The following is a 23,868-nucleotide window of genomic DNA, read 5'->3' as shown; positions in this document are numbered from 1 at the left end:
GCACTATTTGACCTGCTGAGATTCTCTAGCCTGGTTTTTATTGAGGGAAGAGATGGCAATTTCTGTTGCATCTTAATGGGAGGTGATGAGATGACGCATAGAGCAACTGCTGCTTCTGCAGCATACATGGAGCAAGACCTGTCTGAGGCCCACATCTCTTCATTAAGTGATGCCACTGTACAACACAGCCAGCTCTAATCCTGAGGCATCTTCTGTACAAAAGTGCAGCAGTTCGCTCCAACTGAGCAGTGCAGTGTTATTTCATTGCTACAGAAGTGAAACTGGCAGCGTTATAGAAATATTCACGGTGACTCATTGCATTTTTAACACCAAATTTAAAACTAGTCACACTAAGAGCTTTTTCTTTCACAGCCAGCAAAACTCACAGAGGCTCTTAAATATTTTGTGCAAGGAATGGGCTACAGTAAGTAGAATGAATAATCCATTTGTCTCATACAGGAGTGTTATTCTCATGTAAATAATTCAATGCCGTTTCTTTGTCATTAAATTATAGTGCCTGCAGCCAGTATGACTCGACTAATGAGATCTCGCTCAGCATCAGGATCCAGCATAGAAGGTAATAGAAGCCGAGCTCACACTGGTGAGGCTGCCAAGTTCTACAGTCACCCAGCTGTGGGACTGCACCAAAACGCAAACTCTAATGCAAACCCAAATGCTAACGTGGAAGGTGTCGAACGCCCTAGCCCTCAGTCAGCAGAACTTGCGTGTTAAAAGCTTTGTTTAACCATCTTTTTTTAAAAAAAAAGTTAAAACAGTGTAAATTTACCCTCACTGCATCTTGAGTATGCTGTAAAAGATGAAAAAAGGGGGAAATTGAGAAAAACTTCTGTGCATACTTTCCTGTTTAGAACTTTTTGATTGGTGCCATATATGAATAAAAGGGTCCAAATATTTGATGATATGGCAAAACATGCAGAAATAGAATTTTCTTTGGAACCATTACATTATGGGTAACAATTCTCCAACAGTTAAAATTTAACGAATAAATGTGTATTTGATTAATTTCTTGATCAGAAGTGTTGAATCTTAGTTGCTGAAATTTTTGTAACACTTTATTGGCTTTCCCACCTTGATGTGTTTTGCTCTTTAAACAACAGGTATAAATATTGCATTAATTCTGCGGTTGCTTTTGGATTTAAACTTGCCTCTAGTCTGCTTAGATTTAGAATAAGGCAATACAAAATTTGATTTTTGTTTTAAATTTTGCTGAGAATATTATTTCATAGTTTCTGATTTTTCTAACGCGTTTATCTTGTACCAAATTTGTATTGTTAAATTTCCTTGTCTCCTTGTGAATGATGTGATTACTAACACATTTGTATGGTTCATGGCAGTGTTTTCATATTTTCTTCTTTCCACTCACATGCCACCTTAAGTAATCCCTATGTCGGGGTTGGGCAACCTACAGCCCGTGATCCAAATTTATCCTTAGAGCACCACCAGCATACACGCCCCCCCCCCCCCCCCAAGCTGCCACGAAGAAATCAGTGACTCACCATCTGGCCCATGCATGGCAAAAGGCTGTGCACCAACCTCCACCCCAGCCATGGGTGCTCTGTGATTAGTAATGACTTAGGTGGCATGTGAGTGGGGGGAAAAGGTTGAGAGCCTCGATTGCTAATATTATATTTTGCTTGAGAAAAATTGTCATTGGCCCATTTCCTTTGGAGTTATGAAGCTGTGCACATAATGAGTCAATTAGGTACGATTAAAACAGTGGTTTTCAAACTTAGCAGTTTGAGTGGAAAGAAAAAGTTTGAGAACCACTGGTTTATGTTAAAACTCATGAATTCTGAGTTGTAGCCATAAAGCTTGTTCTTAATGAATGCTCAGTAATATGATGTAAATTTTCATATTCCATTTTTTTTTTCCTGAGCATGTATCCAGTTTACATTTTCCTGAGTTAAACCAGAAAGTGCAGATGCAGACATTTTTCCTGAAATTTGCAGACAAATAGGAATGCCATGTTAAACTCAATAACCTGATTATACATTTCCTTGGCAGAAATCAGCATGGTGGCACTGCATAGACCACACTTGCATTGACTTGCCCAGAAATGTATCTTGCTTTCCCCTACTCCCTGCATTCCTGATTTTTTTTTTTTCCATCTCTTTCCCCCACCCCCCCACCAAACTAAGTGCAGCAGATGATGCTTATTAACCAAAAGCCCTGTTTAATGTGCTGTAATGTTTTGTGCCAAAAGTACAACCCAAAAATCCTGGAGAGAAATGTTTAACATCTCGTGTTGATGGCATTTCTCTTCACAGATGGGCATCTATATATTATTTTCAGACTTTGTATTTTAAATGTCCAAAATCTGTTTATGACAAAACAAGAAGTTCTTCCTAATTTTAACTTCATCCGATGTAGAAGTTGCAAACAAGAGAAAACTCTAAGATGTGAAATTACCACCTGAATACTATCCAATAATTTACTAATATTGCTTAATTAGTTATTCTCCTGAAATGCATAATTTTTGATTATCTAACTATTGAATTAAAATCTACAACAGTTTATAGTCTTGTTGTAATATCCTAAAATGCTGTCCTAGTGTAACTGCTAGAAGTGAAATAAGAAAGTCTGCAGATGCTGTGATTGTAGTTGATACACATACGTTGCTGGAAAACTCGGGTCCTGCAGCATCCATACGAGTGCAAAGATATATAGTCAACATTTCGGGCACAAAATGTTAGTTAAACATTTTTGCCTCCTATGGACACTATGGGACCAGCTGAGTTTCTCCAGTACTTCTGTGCATTGATTAATGTAATGGCTTATCATGGTGTCTGAAAGGAAACACAAGAGATCGGTATAAAAACTTGTATCAAGAAAGTATATTCATTCAAACTACACACAGAACCATTTTCTCTCCTTTATCTAGCTAGGTTGCTTGTAACAGCAAGCTTACCTAGAAGTAATTTTACATAGCCGTGTACCTTAGTGTGCAACCCTTGAGGGTGGGGGAAATGAAAGCTGCAAATTTTAATTTAAAAGTGCAGTGACATCAAAAGTAAATTACAAGTATTATTTATTGGGTTTGCCTTTTCAGGAAGCGGGATTTTTAAAATCATATTACAGCAATTTTTCCCCCATCTTAAAAAAAAAAACTGGATATTAAATGCTGAGATTATAGGACATCTGATGGTAGCACAGTATTCTTCCACCTTCATCAAAGATTGGCAAACTGCATAAGGGTTAGATGGGGAGATGTCTTTTTTTTCAGACTTGCAGTGTCTTCAAGCTGTATTTGCTACCTATTTTGAATAAAACATTTTCTTAACTTTTTTTGTCACCATCTATAGATCCAAAAGCTTTAAAAGGTTATGATCCTTTTTGATTTTGCAAAAGGCAGCATGGAAAGTTTTCAGTAGTTAAATTGATAATGACTTGCACATTTGTATTTATTTTGAAAATAAATTCTTGAAACTGCAACATTTGTTTGCGTGGCTTTATTTTTAAAATTCTGTTATTTTGCTGACTTCTAAGTTGTGAATGGAATTTGGGTATTAGGGGAAATTATGATTTCAAAAAAAGCATTCAGTCCGGTAAAGCTCAACAGACCAGGAGAGGTCTGAAAAGAAAATGTATATTGGCAAAGGTGCCTATCAATCTAACTGGCTGACTTTCTTTTAAGGTGTATTTAGTTTTCAGTGGGATTGTACAACAGTCCCTCTTGAACAATTAATACTGAAAATAAAATGGAATTTTTGGACACCTGAACAGTATTGACAAAAGTAGAGCAAGTTGTAAGCAGGATTGAGCTCATTAGGTTGATCTACTGTAAACTTTCAAGTTACTCAACAATATTCAGAATGGGAGGGTTTGAGGGAATCAGCAATTTAATTTCTCAAAGGATGAACAACTTTTTATATAAAAGTATAGTATAATTTTATAGTTCATAATGTTGGTCTTTCTTGAAGCCATGTGATTACCAAGCTTTATAGAGAAAGGAATGATCAAATTGTCATTTCTACTCTGCATAGTCAATGTTGTCACTTTCCACAATGTGTAATGCCGGATAGACTAGATTTTTGGGGGTTGGAAGGCCAGTAGCCACTGGCAAAGCATTGGTCAGGAAGTGGGGTTCAATGGAGAGTTAAATAGATTTGGATTGGGGATGAAGAGCCGAGTGGTTCCACAGTGGAAATGCAATTGGACGTTAGGATCTATTAATGGGGTCAGAGGAAGTTGACACCCAGGTTCAAAATATTGGGGTTTCAATTCAGCTCCATTGCCTTTGGAGCTACCTCTGGAATATTTACTGAAATTACTCTACAATGCTCCATGAGCAACTGACACAGAAATTTTGTGTGAAAGAACAAATGGGCCTAGAAAATACCCAGTCAAATTGCCAGAATAATTATTTGAGGAGAAAAAAATAAATGCAATCCTACTTCACTCTGGGGACTAAATAATTTGTATGGCGCAGCAGTTTTTATCACGCACAAATCAATGAGATGACTACTATAAAATTGTTGTTGTTACCTTTGCCTTAAATATTGGATGTAAAAGAAGATGGTTGTCAAAATCTAGGCCTTGGTGTTGTCAACTCAATTTTGCAATCTAGGTACAATGTGTGGAATACTTCCTTTCATGTTTCGCTGCTTTAATGACTTCATAAAGGCTAAACCTGTCAATCTGCAACTGGCTAATTGGCAAATAAATTACAGAGATGATCAGCACACTCTAGACATATAAGAAATCTAAAGGCTCAACAAAAATCAAAGTTTTAGTAACTATTCCACAAAAGGAGGACTTTAAAGAATTAATCCAAATCTGTTAAGTATTCATTGCTTTGTTCAGAACATTCAATAGGTTTCAGTGAGATTTCGCCCTCGTAATTTGAAACTCAAACCAGTTTTACTCGGCCAGAGTTACCAGATGCTCCTTGGACATTAACTATATCATCCTCAAGATTTTTCTTGTAAACCTCTGAATCATCTCAAACACATTGGTCCTTGCATAAAGGGCCCAAAACGGCTCACAATACTCCACATGTGGTCTGACGAAATCTTATACAACCTCTTTGCTTTTATATTCTAGTTCTCTCAAAATGAATGCTTGCACTGGATTTGCCTTCCTTACTACTGACTTAAAGTGGAGTGGAATCTTTTTTCTTCTTTTTCCAGTCCTCTACAACAGTTCCTGAATATAGCAATTCCTGAAAGATCACTACCAATGCCTCCACATTCTCATCAATTACCTCTATCAGAATCCATATATGTAGTACCTCTAACTCTGCCCTTCCATATTGTCTTACCTGCTGTACTATGTATGAGAAGTTTAGCAGACCACTTGCAAAGCAAACTTTATCACTGTATCTGGGTAAACTTAAACTTGTAAGGCCTTGTCAACAGTCTTAACTGCAGTTCATTGCCCTCATAAATACCCTTGGTCAGATTGAGAGACATAAGTTCTCATGATCCTGACTACTTCATTTCTTTTTCAATTTTTTTAATTAAAGTTTCAGGTTAATAAACACAAGAATGATGCAGAGATCAAGATTACTTTAACAGTTATCATTTCTTCCCTATTCAAATGATGATCCTATCCCTCAGAATGCCATCCAGCAACTTCCTCTCTACTGACATCAGACTCACTGGCCTGTAGTTGCCTAGCTTGACTTTGATGCCCTTAAATAATGGCACATTAGCCACCCACTGGCCTTCTGGCACTTTACCTGAAGATGAGGTAAACATCTCTGCCAGGGTATCTACAGTTCCTTCCTCTTCCCAAAAGGTTTGAAGATTTACTTGGTCAGGTCCTGGGGATTTCATCACCTTAATGCACTCGAAATCCACCATCACATCCTTCCAGGTACATTCTGTGTGGTCCACAGTACCCTTCTATTACTAAAATAGTCAATTTGCAGACTGCAAAGTGCCAGATATCATGATATTTAGAAAAGTTGTATTTAACTATTGTTGGTTGAGGCATAAATATCACTGGGAACATCTCAGGACTTATGGAATGTCAAATATGCTATTCATAAAAGTTTAATATTTAACAGGAAAGATGGCACCTCCAGTAGTGACACTTCCTCTTTGTCCCAGAGAAATGGCAGCCTGGATTACACACTAGAGAATAGCTTCAATCGCATGACCAAACTGTCTTGGAGGTAGAGGTGCCAGGAGTGAGCCATAATTAACACAATTGGACATTAATAATACCTTTATTTGAGTGGAAGGAAAACAACTCAGTTTAAATTCAAAGCAGAATGGGTGGAATTGCCTTGGCAATGCTTGAGAGTTTCTCCCCAAAATGTTTTTCTTGTTGCAGAGAATTAAACCCCACAGCCTTCTAACTCAGAGTTCCACCAAATGAGGAAAAACAAAAAAAGTTTGTCTTTAAAACAAGTTATCTAATTATCAGGCTATTTAGTGCTGGCATGAAATGTCAGCACTGAATCTTGAAGTTAAAGTGACACCTCAGTAAATTTATATCTTTAAACATTTTTGTTGAATATTTAATTCTCTAAATAAATTTCTTACTTTGTCAAAAATAATAATAATTACTCCGAGCAGAGATTTTAAAAAAAATCTTGTAGGCAATTGATGCCAAGATTGCCATTGTTATTTCAGGCTAACGGTATATTTTCCTGCATTCCAGTACTCTTTATCAGCAGTTAGTTAAAGGGCATCCATTTTCAAGGCTTAGTTTGAGATTTCTGAATAATTGGGATAATACAACAGATCTGCGAAGATGTCATTGGGATTCTTGCACCTTAAATTGCAGAAACAGGAGTTTATCCACATCATATTCTTAGAGAATCCCTGACCGTCAGGGCAGTCGAAATTCACCTCAATGGTCTTTGATTTCTGCGGTGTGCAGCATCGGTCATCTGTACAGACACCACAGTATTTGGGCCTATATGTGCGTCGACTCACACACCCAGACAAAGTAAAGTTCATAGGTTCCACCTGCTTCAGGACGCTGAGGCACTTTTTTCCTTCCTGCAAGGAGAAGCAAACAAGTCATGGTCAATTTTGTCACTTCCCTTCCCAATCCAGAAGTCCCGAGTTGGATAGTTTCTGCTATCATTAATCCGTCTATGTCCTCTTGGTTGTTGTCTTATGGTTGTCCCCTTCTTTCCCACCACCCACCCACTACCTTTTTAATCATACCTGCCTGTGTTATGTTCATGTCTTGATGGGCTCAGGGCCAAAATGTTGGTTATATTTTTTTGCCTCCAATGGACATTGCAGGACCTGCTGAGTTTCTCCACCACTTTGTGTATTAACTCCAAACACAACATCTGCAGACGTTTTAGTTTAACGTGATTTTCTTATAGATTGTCTTTAAGGGAAATTATTCAACATTAAATTACTAGCAGATCAGTCTAAAGCTGCTCTTTTGTTTTAGTAGCATTTCGGTTACCCTTGGTAATGTGCATATTTTTATGTGTTGCACTTAAATAAATTACAAATTTTCAATCAGGTTTGAACACAACTATTAGTGGTGGTTTCTTCTTGCAAATGGACAATGGTTGTCTAATGTCAATCACTGGACAAAATACTAACAATGTGTGTCACCAACCATTCTATTATATGTGATGTCACCCAAGAATACTCAGTCTGATAAGGCTGATGATAAAGGCTGTAGGAGGGGATAGAACTATATGTGGAGCTGTATTGAAACTTGGTGCAGCTACCACAAAGGCTAAGGTCTAGTGACCACTGGATATGGAGGAGCTGGAGTCCTGTGTAACACTTCTTCAGACAGTTATTGGGTGTACTGTTTATAGAGAAAATGTGATTGGCTACATAGTATGTAATGGTTTGATGGCACAAAGACTAGTACTAATTGTATTAATCTCCTGTATATAATTTTTAAGTATTTTAAAATAAAAGAAAGCTGTGAATGTTTTCTAAAATAAAGCCAATATTTTACCTTCAAGCTCAAGATGATATTTATTGTCATTGTACTAAAACAGTGTCACTTTACATGAAATTGCTCTTTCCAGCTGTAAGGCAGACAGATTCGCTATCGTCAGAAACTGCCTGAAGCGCCTTTTACAATCAGAGAAAGAAAAGCAAAGGAGTCTCTTCGCCCCCGCCCCGCAACCCCAAGTCACCGAGTGTCTGTAGATTTACCTCCGCAGCCACACAGTCCAAACCATTGGCAACCCAACCTCTAGATGTGAATCTCCGACATGGTCAAGAACTCCTCAGCTTCTTCGGTACCCCCTCGCATCCCGGTTCCGATACCTGGTACTCCTTCAGCCAGTTTCAAGCCAGTCTCCGGCAGTCCACAGCCCAGCGTGAATCTCCCAACAGTGGTCTCCAGCAGCCCTCAGGCTCCAGGGGTTCCTCGCCCCAAATTGCCAGCAGCCCACCACATGTGCAGTCCTGTTTGTGTTTATCAAAGTCCTTGCACCACCAACCAACCCTTACATTTTACTCTTTTTGGACTTAGTAAAACCTTCTTCTTTTGTATCAATTAGGCATTGAAAATCATGGAGAAAATGTTTTAGTGTACAGATGAAGCTTCAGAATATCAATCCTTAAAAGACTGATAAATAGGTGACCTGCTTTGACTAGAACATTTCTATAATCTACCATTATCTTAAATCCTTTAATGTCATGTATACAAAATTTATTTTCCTTTTTTCCTGCAAAACACATAACAAGGCATTACTAGCCCAACACCTCTATTAACATGAGAAACAAAAGGGAATTCCTTTAGGGACATGGATGGATCCTGTTAGGTCTGCTTTGTTTGAGAATGAGTGAGTCAGACACCAGACTGAGTCGAAATCAAGGTTCTTTATTACCGGATTGTAACACTTGCAACTAACAGTGTTAGTTGGAGAAGGTGCATTCTCCTGATATCAGCAAGTGGTGTTTTTTTATACCTCAGAACACACACTTAGTAAATTATCATACCATTACACTGTCCAATGAATAAGCTGTTGCTACCCTTCACTGTTAGTCTGCTGCTCATCAGCTTGTTAGTGCCAAACTTATCTTGAGCGTACAAGGTCACACCTGCATCCTGTTACTCCTTAGTACTGGGTGACTCCTTCTCCGGTCCCATCTCATGATGTTTTTACCTTACGATCCCCAGCAACTCCTCCCATACCACATGGTATTATGTCCAGTCCAGTCACGTTCTTGAACTTGAGGCATCTAAGTCAAAGCAATTGGGATCCCCTTTCCATTTACTTCTCACCATCAGGAAGGTTCCTATTTCAGTTTCTGGTATGTGTTTAACCAGCTCACCAGAGCTAGCCCTTGGTCTTTGGAAGGGGAAAATATTCATGCAGAGTTCATATCAAAGTTACTCTATCAAGATCCACCACTAACATAGTTAGTTCCCTAAATCCTATTTAAAAGATATGCTGCTTGTATTTAGTGCGTCATTGGGAGTGCCCGAGATTTAAAAAAAAATAAAGTCAATTAAGACCATGGAGATTACCTTGATATGTTTGGTAATGTCAACATTGCAAGGCCTTATGTAACAAAGGCGTCTTTCTGTCACAACTTTACACTGGTCATTTTCATTTGAAATCCTGGTTGATATTCCCATTCCACAAGACTTTGAGCAGGTACTCCATGGTGTAATTTGTACTAAGCAGTTCTGGTGCCACACTTCTGATTCTCCTGCATAAGCTAAAACACAGGAAACAGTTATTCTTCGGCTTTAGAACCATAGGACATAGTAAAATGCAGCACAGAAACACGCCCTTCTAGTCTGTGCCAAACTATTATTCTCCCTAGTCCCGCTGACCTGCACCCCGAATATAGCGCTCCATACTCCACCAATCCATGTACCTGCCTAAATCATCTTATAAATTAAAATTCAACCCACGTTTACCACTTCAGCTGGGTGCTCATTCCATACTCCCACCACTCTCCCCTTTTTACCCCTTTCGCCCTTAACCCATGTCCTCTGGTTTCTATCTCACCTTCCCTCAGTGGAAAAAGCCTACTGTTAGTCTGCTGCTCATCAGCTTGTTAGTGCCAAACTTATCTTGAGCGTACAAGGTCACACCTACATCCTGTTACTCCTTAGTACTGGGTGACTCCTTCTCCGGTCCCATCTCATGATGTTTTTACCTTACGATCCCCAGCAACTCCTCCCATACCACATGGTATTATGTCCAGTCCAATCACGTTCTTGAACTTGAGGCATCTAAGTCAAAGCAATTGGGATCCCCTTTCCATAGATTAGACCCCTCATAATGTTAAATATTTTTATCAAATCTTCCCTCATCCTATTACACTTCAGGGAATAAAGTGTTAACCTGTTTAATCTTTCCCTGTAACTCAGTTCTTGAAGACTGGGCACATCCTAGTAAATCTCTGCACTCTTTCATATTATTGATATTTTTCCTGTAGTTGCTGGTAGGTAAAAGTTTCCTGTCTTGTAAATTTCTCAAATCATCTAAAGCAGAGGAACTAAGTTCTCTACTTAGGTTAAAATTTATATCATGGAGATAATACTTTCTTTGAGAAATGTCTGATTACTCTTCAGCATTTTGTGGTTACAATATAATTTTGCCAATACAATACCATAAGTTCATGGGTCAGATCATGGAAGAAAGCTCTTTGGTCCATTTCACCTTCAGTGGTTTTCAAAGAGCTAAATATTAGTCCTACTCCTCTTTCCTAAAACAACTAATTTTTGCCTCTTTCAAATATATAGTTCATTTTTGAATAAAGAATGAAATAAATGTATTTTCTTAAATCTTTGAGGATCATTGAAGAAAACAAGATGGAAGTATATGTATGGAATCTCCCATGAAATTCTGAGGGAAAATTATTGATGGAGGCAGTGGCAAATTTACAATTTGGAGTTTCAAACCAAAGACAGAAGGGTTGGAATGAGAAAAGGCAATTTCAATATTCCAAATCTTCCTTCACATTCCACTGTATGGCCAAATTGGTTAATGGTACCCATTTCCAAACCTACTTTCCAAGGTTAACCTAAAATAATATTAACATTGCTGCCATTTTCAACAAGAATTGTGCCAAATGTAAAAGACATTAATTGGCTGAGAGTGAATTAATCAGCAGGAATTAACACTTCAACATTGACATCATCCATGACACAATTTACAGACCAATTTCATTTACTGAATCTAATGGAATTCAAACTCTAATACTACACAGACTGGGGAGGTATGTGATGGTGTCACGATGAGCATAATGCCATTACAGAAGAATAACCCAGTTATGAATCCAGCAGGGTCTGTAAAGAGTTTGTTGGTTCTCTCCATGACTTGCGTAGGTTTTTTCTGGGTCTCCAGTTTCCTCACATCTACCAAAATTTACAGGGTTCGTAGGTTAATTGGGTGTAATTGGGCTGCACAGGTTTCATGGGCTGGAAGAGCCTTCGACTGTACTGTATTGTTAAAATATAATAAATAGAAGGTCTGAGGTAAATTAGCTGACCTCATCTGATTGAAGACAGATGTGAAAAAACTGGCTCATGTGACTTTGATTTCGAAGCCAAGGTGTTATCTTGAGTTGCCGCTTTGAAATACATCCCAGAATGAGGTCACTGACCCAAAGTACAAATAGACAATTATCCAATTAGCACTTCCCTGTTCCACAAACCTGCAAACTTTCCCTTTTCAAGTATTTATTTTAACCGAATCACTTTTGACTTTTTATTGTTCATCCTTTCATTACCCTTAATTTGCACAGATCACTCAGACCCTTCACTGAACTGGAACATGGCTGCTGCCCTTTCCCTACCTGACATGGATACATGGCGAGGTGCAGTCTTCCTCAATTTTTTTGACTCATCACATATCCATTGTTCACAGCATTTCCCTGGCATTTTAATGCGTTTGGGGTTTTGACACCAGACGAGCGGAGGACGGGACTGCCTGCACACTGGAATGCAGCCAATTGCACCATTCACACATGTACACTTGTACTTGCAGTTCGGTTGAAAGCTTTGGCCGTTGGCATAATTGGCTCCATTGAGTTCACATCCGATACCACCCATATCTAAAAGTAGCAAAATTAAAGATTAATTAATTTTTCATGTATTATTTATTCTTTAATTTGTGAAATCAACAAACATATTTGGTTTAAACAAGGAAATCTGCAGATGCTGGGGTCCAATGCAGACCAGGACTGCTTCCACCAGCTTGCCCATTTGATGATAGAGGTTGAGGTAAATGCTCATTTAACTAACTGTCCATTTGATAGAGGGAGCACAGAGAGCTTTGTACATCCCAATACCGTGCAGGGCTACTCTCTCGCGGTGAGCCCAGTGAGTTACAAGAACTCCATGGCCTTCCATGGCCTCCAGGTCCCAGTCGCCAGAGATTTGTGGCTACTGCATGGTGATGCTGACCATACGTGGCACAACCTATGAAAACTTGAAACTGTTAGTAATTCCACAGCTCTGCATGCCCATGATACTGGGGTTGGACTTTCAGTGTTACCTCAAGAGCGTCCCTGTGGAGTTTGACAGGCCCCATCCCTTCCCCCACAGTCCACAACCACCAGTTTTTAAACCACCCGCCCTCCCTGCTGCTCGTGACCAAACGACATACCATGATCCACCCACCATTTCTGACCTGTGGTCTGTCCACCCCTCCAGTCCCATTCACCAATTTCACCCCCAACTGTAAGCTGGTTGCTACCAAGAGCAGGTGACACAGCACCGGGGGGGTCAAGGGCACTTATTAGGTCAGAAGTGCAATGGTTTCTGGCCAAGGGGATGATTGAACTGAACACTAGCCCCTGGAGAGCCCAGGTTATGGTGGTCAAAAATGGGAAAAAAACTTTGCATGGTGATCGATTATAATCAAATCATCAACTGTTTCATGGAGCTGGATGCGTACCCCCTTCTCCACATTGCCAACATGGTGAATCAGATCACCCAATAATGGGTTTTCTCCAACACTGATTTAAAATTGGCACACCACTAGCTTCCCATCCGCCCAGAGGACTGCCAGTACACCATGTTCGAGACGGACAGCTGTCCCTACCACTTCCTACAGGTGCCCTTCAGAGTCACCAACAGTGCCTCCTTTTTCAGAGAGAAATGGACCGGATGGTGGACCAGCATGGGCTCAAGGACATGTTCCCTTATTTGGACCAATGTCACCATCTGTGGCCATGACCTGCAGGACCACAACGCAAACTTAGAAAAGTTCCTCCAAAATGCCAAGGCACTCAATCTCACTTATAATATAAATACAAATGTGTGTTTCACATTTGATGCCTGACCATCCTCGGATGCATCATGGAACATGGCATCAATGGTCCTGACCCCAACCGCATGCAGCCCCTGATGAAGCTTTCACTCCCTCACAGCCAAAAGGCTCTGAAGGTGTGCCTGGGCTTCTTCTCATACTACACCCAGTAGGTCCCCAATTACATGGTCAAGGCCCAGCCCCTGGTGAAAGCCACCTCCTTCCCCCTGTCGGCAGAAGCTTGCTTCAAAGGAGACATCGCCAAGACCATGGACGAATACACCCCACTCCAGATGGAGAGCAATGCCTCTGACTTTGTCCTAGCTGCCACCCTTAACCAAGCAGGCAGACCCGTGGTGTTTGTCTCTTGCATCCTTCATGGCCCTGAAGTCCAACATTTCTCTTTGTTGAGGCAGTGTGACACTGGAGGCACTACCTGGTCGGCAAACAATTTACCCTGCTGACTGACCAAAGTGCAGTCACTTTTATTTTTAACAATAAGCAGCAGGGTTAAATTAAAAACAATAAGATTCTGAAGTGGATAATTATAACTATGACATCTTGTACCAGCCTGGGAAGCTCTACGAGCCTTCAGATGCCCTGTCCTGGGGGGACATGTGCCAGTTCAGTCTGACCAACTCCAAGCATTCCATGATGACATCTGTCACCCCGGGGTCACCAGGCTTTTTCACTTCGTCAAAGCCAGAAACCTTCACTATTCCATCGACAATGTCAAGATTCTGACCAGAAATTGCTGAGTCTGTGCTGAGAGCAAGTCACATTTCTACAAGACCGACAAGTCACACCTGATCAAGGCTACCCGCCCCTTTGAATGCCTGAGCATGGATTTCAAGGGGTCCCTGCCTTCCTCCAACCGAAATCTGTACTTCCTCAATGTCCTGATTCCCATTGCCATTCCTTGCCTGGACATGACCACGGCCAGTCATAAAGGCACTGCGCAACATCTTTATCCTATTTGGGTTCCTGAGCTGCATCCGCAGCAATCAGGGGTCCTACTTCACTTCATGAGCAACAAGTTGTGTCAATACCTTTTGGCGCAGGGCATCACCACGAGTAGAACCACCAACTATAGCCTCCGGGGGAACAGCCAGGTGGAATGGGAGAACACCACTATTGCTAAGGAAGTCCTCCTTGCCTTGAATCAAAAAGCCTACCCATCTCTCGTTGGCAGGTGTAGCGCTTCTTTCGGTCACAGTGGTAGGTCCCAAGCGGGTAATGATGGGAAAGGATAAGCGGACGAGGGACTTGCGGGGGGGGGGGGGGGTGATCCTGATGGAAAGCGGATGGAAGGGGAGGGGAAGATGTGCTTGGTCGTGGGATCATTTAACTTGCTGTAATAGTGACAATGGTCAGAAACAACTGTAATTCCTTATTTTATCCACGGGATGGCACTGCTGCTAAAAGATCGCCCAAACACAAACAGGAAGCGCTGGAAAACGTCAAATATCATGCGGCCTATGAGGATGGAGAAACAGAGTTAATGTTTGAGATCTGAAACTCTTTATGAGAAGACACTTTCTTTTCCAGTTGTGAAAGATTGTCCCGGACCAGATAGATTAACCTGAGGCACAAGAGACTACAGATGTTATAGTGTGGAGCCTAAAAAAATAACTGCTGGAGGAATTCAGACAGCTCCTATAGAGAAAAGGAATAAAAGCATAGAACAGACCCTTACATCTGGGCTGAACTGATGTCTAAATCCAAATCAAACTAAATCTCTTCTACTTGCAGCAGATAGATAATCACCCTCCCCTTCATATCCATGTGTATCAAGAAACCTCCAATCTCCCTCTGACATTATCCCAGGTGCCTGCCTGTTCCAGACACCTATCGCTCTCTGTGTAAAATATTTAACCCACACATATCCCTCCCTCAATTTAAACACATCCTCTAGTGTGTGACACTTTTACCCTTAGAAAAAGATTCTGACTGTCTCATCTGCCAATGGCTCTCATAATTTTATAGACCTCTGTTAGGTCTCCTCTCAACCACCTGTGCTTCAGAGAAAACAACCCACCTTTCTCCAATCTCTCCCTAGAATGCATTACTCGCTAAACCGAGCAACATCCTCTTCTGTAGCCTTTCCAAAGCTCCACATCCTTCCTGTAATGGAGTGACCATAATGGCACAGAACGTTCCAAGTGTGACCTAACCAAAGTTTTATATAGCTGCAATGTGCCTTATTTTTATACTCAACGCCCTGCCCAATGAAACTAAGCAGACCTTCTGTTCGGGACCCTGCATCAGGATGCCAAGTGTAAGGGGGAGATAGCCAGTTTCAAGAGGTGGGGATAAAGAGTGTGTTAGGAGCTGGCAAGTGAAGGTGGATCAAGATAGGAGAGGTGAAGGAAATTGGACGACGGGGCTGGGGAGAGGGTTAGTGTTTGGAAGTAAGGATGAGTGTGAGGAGAAGTGGTTGAATCAGAGGAGAGAGAAAGGAACAGAGGGGATGTGTGTTACCTGAAGTTGGAGAATTTAATATTAATTTCATTGGGTTGGAGGTGGAACTTGAGGTGCTGTTCTCGTTTGCATTTGGCTTCAGCCTGTTAGTGTAGGAGGCTGAGGACAGGCAGGTCAATGTTGGTATGGGGAGGTCAATTAATTGGCATGGAGCTGAGAATTCCAGATGGCCATTGGCCATTGGTATTCACCTCATCTTTGTTTGGACTCCTGATGGAGAAGAGGCAATTTCCACTATCCTTACTCTTTCTATCTGCCCACCATCCCCCCACTTAACTGATTCCATTCATCAGCTTCCTGCCTCATCTCACCCCATCACCTTTTCGACTAGCCAGCGCCTCATCGTACTCAGCCCAGATGCAGGGTCTCATCTCATCGACCATCCCTTTCCCTCCACAGATGCTGCTGTGCAAGTGTGCGCGCGCACACATTTTACAACCAGCGCACAAAACACATTGATGCTTTCATGGAACAACAAACTGAATAGAGTAGTTCAAAGTAGAGAATAAAATCTTAATTAAATACATTATTTTGTAGAATGCCATCATACTTGCATTATATTAAAATGTGCCGATAGAGTTTTATGAGGCCATGAGAGATAAGCCGTGCCAAAATGATCATAAAACAATTTCAAGTTTACATTTACACAAGCAATCACTGTGCGCATGCTTTGGTCATGGAAAATAAATTGAACAACATAAAACTTTTGTGCACACTGACTACCAAAACTGAGAGGGATAACTAAATTCCTGCAGCAGTTGTTTCTTTTCTCTGAAGTATCACCTATTCTCTTTTCATAAATGATGCTGAGCATTTCCTGTATTTTCTGTTTTTATTTCAGATATCCTGCATTCACATCACCCATACACCACCCATTCCCATTTGCTCCACAGGTGACATTGTAATCCCTTTCGGACTGATGCAAGGAAACCCCATCATAATGCTTCTGATCTTTCATTCTGTACTGAATCTGCACAGTGTCGCTCAATGTTTGTATGTCTCCATACTTCATCATGCCATAGAATTAGACTATGCGATTAAAACTCATTGAATTGGATCAAGTATTTGACTTAACTCAATGATTCTTCTGTGTCACTGGTCATGTTGAGGTCTGGGCCCATAATTGGGGGGCAGAAAGTCAGTCTCCATAACAAAAGCAGCAGTGGAAGATGCCCTTCAATTTTTTTTAAACTGATGTTGGTATAAGTTCTTCATCTTTTGCTCAACACCAGTGAAAAGCAGATAGATACCTTTGACAGGAAACTGGTTCCATCTGTGGAAAAGACAGGCTTGAAGATATCAGGAATCCACCAATGAATCTAATAAAGATTTCAGCAGATGGTTTTTTTTTCTTAACCAAATCATTTCAAGGCCCTTATCACAGGGAATAGTTGAAGTGAAAAGCATTTGCGCATTAAATGAGAAAATTAATAAAAAAAGGACGGTGAATGTAAAGATATGTGAAGATGAGCGGGGAGAAGACGTTGAGGACCTGATGGGGCAAATGGTTCACTTTTGTGATGAAACACCCTCACTTTCTGGTCAATGCATTGTTCTGGCTCTCCTCTCTCCTGGTCGCTTCAGTTCCTTCGGTTGTTAATTCATCATCAATCAGTAACTCAATTTTTCCTTCTTATATTTTTCTAAGGCCTAGCTGTACACAAATACAAGGAAAAATTTTCCTACTTGGAAATTTCCACCACTTTCCCTTTCCTTCTAATTAATTCTTTATCCACTTCCAAGTTCTGTATGGCCTAGTGTAGCCAGTCTTCCATTTGACATTTATTGGAAGTTTTCTAAAAGTTGGATGGTAGTCAAAAGTTGCCAGCGGTTTTCCCTCAAATCTTTAAATGAGGGAGCAGTCCTTGCTCTATCCTCCTCATTCAATCCCTTCACCAATGCATTTATTTTGTGTAAATTTCCAAAATAAATAGCTCACTTACTTGCGCATATTCCTACTTCGAACCTTGGGGCATCCCCACTATAATCACAGTACAATCCTCTGTGAAAATCACAGGTGTCTGCCTCTGTACAGTTCTCTCTCAGCTGCTTGGCACATGTCTTACAGCACTCACAGCCATCCAGCACCAAGCTGACTCCAGCTGGGCACTTGGGCAAACGCTTTGGACATTGGCAGGGCCAATGGCAGAACTGAGTGCGGTTATTTGGGTGGAAGAAATCCATTGAGTTTTCACTCTCCTCTGAAGCTGTCCTGGAGTCCTGGGTGAGGCCCTGTGAGGAAGAGAGGACACAATTAGAATAAAGGCTTAAGGGTGAGCCCTCACAAGGAAATCGCAGATAGTTCACTGCCCTTCCTGAAAACTTAGAGCAGGCAAAGTACCAGCTGCAATCATGTCAACATTTTACAGGAGTTCTGTCGAGAGCATATGGCTGGCTGCATCACTCTGTGGTGCAGAGAAATGGATCAGACGTCAATCCACAGGACCATAAAAGTGGCAGAGAGGATCACTGGAATATCCCACCCCTCCATCGATGTGATCTACTGAGATTGTTGTCTGATGAGAGCGCCCAAAATCATTGAGGTCCCCTTCTACCCTGCATTTAGCATTTAAAATAAATATGTTGAAAACTGATTTCTTAATTTCTATTACAAGGTGTAGGGCTCGTCGAAAGAACCAAAGACTTGTTGATCCAAACCAAAGCTTTTATTAGCAAAAGACAGAAGCTCTTCACAGGTGGCCGACCAGTCCGGAATGATCCGACCTGGCTAGGGACACAACCCTTTAAGGTCCAGACAGTAGGCATCGCTAAACTCTCAGCCAATCGCTGTAAGCACAGTCATTACATACTCTATGCAATAAACTTTGATTATGTATTGAAAAAGAAATAAGTTGATTATTATACAACGGAGTCAAAGTCGATAATTTAGCCCTAAAGCCTATCATTTTATTTTTCTTAATCCATAGCTTCATTAAATGTTTTAGTATAGTCACATTATATTGCTGTAACAAATTTATAATATACGCCAAGACTCGCTTACGCTTGATCGGACTGTTTAAACCGCGAACATTAAAGGTAGCAAACCTCAACTTTGACATATCTACTATTGTTACTAAATACCAATAATATCTTTATATGTATCAATGTATATAGGCCCTCAAGTAGGAGAAAAAATGTCACAAATTAAAAGCTAACTAAAATGAAAATAAAAAAATTAAAAAAACTCCCCCCCCAAAAAAAAACTACCAAAAGGTAGTAATCCCTAAACAAAAATTGGGTGTGGGTCACCCACCAGTGGCTGATGACTAGTAAAGAACTTAGAGCAAATCTCTCCCTCCCCAGCCAAACAATGAATAACAGCAAAATATCATAAAAACAAAAAAAAGTAGAATAAGAATAAGAAAATTCTTCTTTTCATCCAAGAGATTCCAATCTTGAAGATCCCATTTCAGAAAAAGTTGGACTCTTTCCATTTCCATTTCTGCCATTTCTTCTGTTTCCAAAACAAGCAGATTTTTCTTTAGGAGACAATGGTGGACTACGTCTTTGTCCTCTTATGTCTGGCAATGAATCAGCAAAAATCATTGCTTCATGATCATTCTCAAAAAACCGAAATTGATGATCTCCATAAAACACCTTCAACACTGCCGGGTAGCGAAAAGTAGACTTATAACCTTTATGCCACAAAGCTTCTTTAACTGGGTTAAATCGACATCGGCATTGAATGACCTCTTGACTCGTCAGGATAAAAAAAAACTCTACTATTCTGAATCAATAACGGAGTTTGTCGTTGTCTCGCATTTTGCACTGTTAGTCGAAGTATTGCTTCTCTGTCCAGATAATTCAAACATCGAATTATTATCGGTCTCGGTGGTTGACCAGGTAAAGCTGTTCTTCATAAAGCTCTATGAGCTCTTTCCAATACCAGGCCTCCAGAAAAAATTTTTTGTCCTAATACTTGTGGGATCCAGTCTTTAAAAAAACGAAGAGGATCTTGTCCTTCCATACCTTCTGGTAAACCAACAATTTTCACATTATTCCTTCTGCTTTGATTCTCCAAGTAGTCTATTTTCCTCTCTAACTCCTTCTCACATTCTCCCAATTCTATAACTGATTTTTCAACCTTCAAAACTTTTTCTGTGTTAGAAACCACTTACTGTTTACATTCCAAAAAAGCAGTCTGAAATTTTAAAAAATCTTCGCAAGATGCTTCCACATGTGCTTTAACTGTATTCAGTTCTGAACTTATACTAGCATTTATTTGAACCATCTCATTCATTAAAAGTTGAATAACAGCATTTAACTGCATACATTGTAGCTCAGAAAAGCTCAGCCCTGCTTTCTCTAACGTAGTGACAGAACCAGGTAACTACAGCTCCTGCTGCAACTCAACGAAAGGCATTTTTGAGGCTTTCCTGCGGATCCGGACTCCCAGCGATGGCACCCCGACTTCCTCAGGGGGTCGCCGCTGGTCTTCCCGCAGCTCGTTGTTTTTGCGCAAAATCATGGAGGAAATCGATATCTTCAGGTTGAAATGCTTCCTGAAGCGTTTCAAACAATGGAGTCGTCTTCCTGCATGCTCCCTCCGTTAAAATCAAAAGGCTTCCAGAATCGGGATCCACTTCTTGGGAACACGCACCTTCCTCCAGAGAACGGGTAATTCCAGCGCCATCCTTCACTTGGTGAGTAGTAGACATTTTCTTTCAGTTCCCACCGGCGATCTTTGTGGTTTAGACACTGAGGAAATTAAACTTGAAGCTGTAACAAGTCGTTTAGACCCCAAATCTTCAGCACTTCGAAAATGTAACTTCTTCTGCACTTGAGGTTTAATCCTTTTACCATTAATGGCCATAATAGTTCCTCAATACTTTAAACTAAAATTTAAAAAGTTTAAACTTGAAAACAAAGGGTTAAAAAACGGGTACTTAAAAGTCTGGCCAGAGAGGTCGAGATTACACTTCTAGACTCTACGCCATCTTGCCACACCCCCTTCACCTACTGAGCTATCCAATGCCCCCACTTCAGCAAGTCTGATCACCTGGCTGTACTTCTACTCCTAGCATATAAGCAGGGACTGAGGACTACAGCATGAGTGATGGAGATGGTGAATGTTCAATCAAGGGAGGTGGAAGAGCTCTGACAGGGCTGCTTTGAATCTGTGGACTGGACCCTATTCAAGGATTCATCTTCAAACTTGTATGAATGTGCATGCTACAGCTGTCACCGACTTCATCAGGTCCTGCGTGGATGAGTGTGTCACCAAGTGTACATACCACGAGTACCCCAAACAAAAGCTGTGGATGGACCAGAGGATTCGCACCCTGCTGACAGCTAGGTCAATGACGTTAAAGACTGATGGTCCAGATCTCTATAGGATCTCCAGGTACAACATAAAGAAGGCCATTTTAACAGCAAAGAGTCAATTCTGAGTTAAAAACAGAATTAGATACTCACCAGCTATGGCAGGGCTTGTAGGCCATTACATTCTACAAGGCAAAACCTATCGTCATAAATCACACATGTCAAACTATGGCCCGTGGGCCAAATTTGGCCCGCGATATAATTATATTTGGCCCGCAAAATCATTTCAAAAATGTATTAGAGGTGGCCCGCTGGCCGCCGCACCAGTATAGCGCATGCACAGCTAATACTACAAATCCCAGAATGCATTGGCGTCAGCTTGCTAATCGCCCCCACCTCCTCTGTTTACGTTGCAGGGTCTCACCGTAGACTCTGGTTTTGGGGCCTGGCCGGTGTCAGGGGAAGCCAAGGCCACTTCCAAGCGCCCGGAACCGGAGGCCTCGGGCCTGACCTCGCCAGGACCGTTGCCCACTCCCCCTCCCTGCAGCAGGCCGACCCGCGACTCATGGTGACGGGGCCGCTGATCCGCTGAGATGCCGCCCTGCAGCGAGAGCCGATGCCCCCACACTGTCGTTGTCCAACCCGATTGCCTGCAAACCCCGCCCTCCCGCACACAGGCCTGAGTAAGGATTATGAACTTTAATCTCAGGATAAAACGATCTTCCAATAGTTTCATGTCACAGTGATAAATATATTCCTGGTTAAAAATGGTCCTGCACCTGGATACAAGCTCATTAGGCATAAAACTTGAAAAGTGTGTAAATCAAAGGATATCTGTACCAATGGAAAAAGGGCATGGCAAATAACCCTGCTAGAGTTCATGCCCACAATCAGTCACCCATTTGATTGTTTCAGGAATCATGTTGTTCTCCCACATTCTCAATAACCCTCAGATTTTACTATTCGACAGCACACTAGCAACATTTGACAAATCCTCTATAGAGAAATATTATTTATTGAATATTTTATTTCTCATTTGTTAATGCTTCTGGAAAGAGTTTATCCAAAACTATTATCAAACACTTATTTTAATAAGAAAAAGTTTAACATTACATATGTTGAAAGAAGAGAAAAGATGCAGATGTTGTTGAAAATTTTCAATAAATATTTAGTTCGGCCCTCGAGTTAGTCCAAGTTTTTAATTTTGGCCCTCCATAAATTTGAGTTTGACACCCCTGTCATAAATGGTTATGATGCTTCACTCCCTGATGAGTTGAACACAGTTTATGTTCATTTTGAAAACGAGAATTCAACTGTACCATTGAGAATCCCTGCAGAAGATGGCATTAACTGTGATAACGGTCTCAGAGGCCAACATCACAACATTCTTCAAGAGGGTGAACCCTCGCAAGGCATCAGGCGCTGATGGCGCACCTGGCAGGGTACCGAAAATCTGTGCCAACCAACGAGCTGGAGAGTTTACAGATATTTTCTATCTCTCAATGCTGTAATCAGAGGTTCCCACCTGCTTCAAAAGACCTCAATCATACCAGTAATGAAAAAGAGCAGAGTGAGCCGCCTCAATGACTACAACTCACATCTTCTGTATGAAATGCTTAGAGAGGTTGGACATAGCTAGAATGAACTCGTACCTAAGAAAATACCTGGACCCACTGCAATCTGCTTGCCACCATGTTTGTTCTACAGCAAATGTAATTTCATTGGCTCTCCACTCATCCCTGGATCATCTAGACCAGAGCAATACACGAATCAGAAGACCACAATCAGAATGGATAAGAAACAATATCTCCTCCTCTACACAGATAGACCTTAAAGATACCTGCTTAGCCCACTACTCTATTCTCTCTGCTCCTATGACTGTGTGGTTAGGACAATTCAAATACCATCCACGAATTTTCAATGTAACCATGGCTGTTGGCAAAATCACAGACAGCAATGAGGAAGCATACAGGAGTGAGATAAATCAGCTAGTTGAGTGGTGTCGCAGCAATTACTTCGGACTCAACATTAGCAAAACTAAGGAACAGATTGCTGTTTTCAGGAAGGAGGGATCAGGAAAACACAAACCAGTCCTCAATGAGGAGTCAACTGTGGAGCAGGTAAAGAACTTCAAATTCCTGGATGTCTGAAGATCTATCCTGGGGCCATCATGTTAATGCAATCATGAAGAAGGCTCGCTGGCGGCTATAGTTCATGAGGAGTTTGAGGAGATTTGGTATCTCACTATAGACTCTTGTAAATTTCTGCACGTGTACCACGGAGAGCATACTGACCAGTTGCACCGCTGTCTGGTGTGGAGATGCTAATGCACCGGACAGGAAGAGGCTTTAGAGAGATGTGAATTCAGCCAGTGCCACGTTGACATTACTCCACTCCACTAAGGACACCTACAAGAGGCGGAGTCTTAAGAAAGTAGCTTCGATCATTAAGGTCCCTCACCACCCAGACGCTGACTTTTTCTCACTCCTGCCATCAGGAAAAAGGTACAGGAGCCGAAAGCAGAACACCTAACTTTACAAAAACAGTTTCTTTCTCTACACCATCAAATTTCTGAACGGGCAATGAGCCACAGATATTACCTCACATTTTTCTCTTTTATTTTCACATTAATTATTTATTTTTAAATATTGTATTTATGGAACCTTAATTTATCATAATTTTGAACCCGTAATGCACAATACTTGTGCCACAAAACAACACATTTTGTGACACACATTCATAACAATAAAGCTGATTCTGATTCTGATCCACAAGAAGAGGTCAAGTCGGAAACGGAAACATATTGCAGGAGGTGGTGTATTACTCAGCACTGGAATTAATCCTATTGCTCCTTTTGTCTTGGGAATAGTTGCCACTGACATCCAGCTATCAAAGAGGAAATAATTCCATCCCTCATTTATCGGAATACATGATGAACAAATATA

General features: G+C 41.0%; 2 protein-coding genes across 6 annotated transcripts in view; one reads left to right on the top strand and one right to left on the bottom strand.

The window, feature by feature from the left end:
• The window catches only part of LOC138755731 (protein NDRG1-like), an 83,885-nt gene extending 75,968 nt beyond the window's left edge, over positions 1-7,917 (top strand). For both annotated transcript variants that reach the window (XM_069922225.1, XM_069922226.1), the window contains exons 15-16: positions 373-424; positions 515-7,917. In XM_069922225.1, the coding sequence (XP_069778326.1) occupies positions 373-424; positions 515-732 (270 nt within the window). In that variant the 3' untranslated portion in view covers positions 733-7,917. The remainder of the gene's footprint in view (positions 1-372; positions 425-514) is intronic.
• LOC138755732 (CCN family member 4-like) overlaps positions 2,985-23,868 on the bottom strand; it is a 62,114-nt gene continuing 41,230 nt past the window's right edge. For all 4 annotated transcript variants that reach the window (XM_069922228.1, XM_069922229.1, XM_069922231.1 and 1 more), the window contains exons 2-5: positions 17,605-17,893; positions 11,724-11,981; positions 9,439-9,632; positions 2,985-6,974 (exon numbers count right to left, since the gene is read on the bottom strand). In XM_069922228.1, the coding sequence (XP_069778329.1) occupies positions 6,675-6,974; positions 9,439-9,632; positions 11,724-11,981; positions 17,605-17,893 (1,041 nt within the window). In that variant the 3' untranslated portion in view covers positions 2,985-6,674. The remainder of the gene's footprint in view (positions 6,975-9,438; positions 9,633-11,723; positions 11,982-17,604; positions 17,894-23,868) is intronic.

Source organism: Narcine bancroftii, chromosome 2 (genome assembly GCF_036971445.1).
Source record: "Narcine bancroftii isolate sNarBan1 chromosome 2, sNarBan1.hap1, whole genome shotgun sequence".
Lineage (NCBI taxonomy): Eukaryota > Metazoa > Chordata > Chondrichthyes > Torpediniformes > Narcinidae > Narcine > Narcine bancroftii.
Note: the sequence above shows the minus strand (reverse complement) of the source record. Positions and strands in the feature narration are given on the sequence as shown.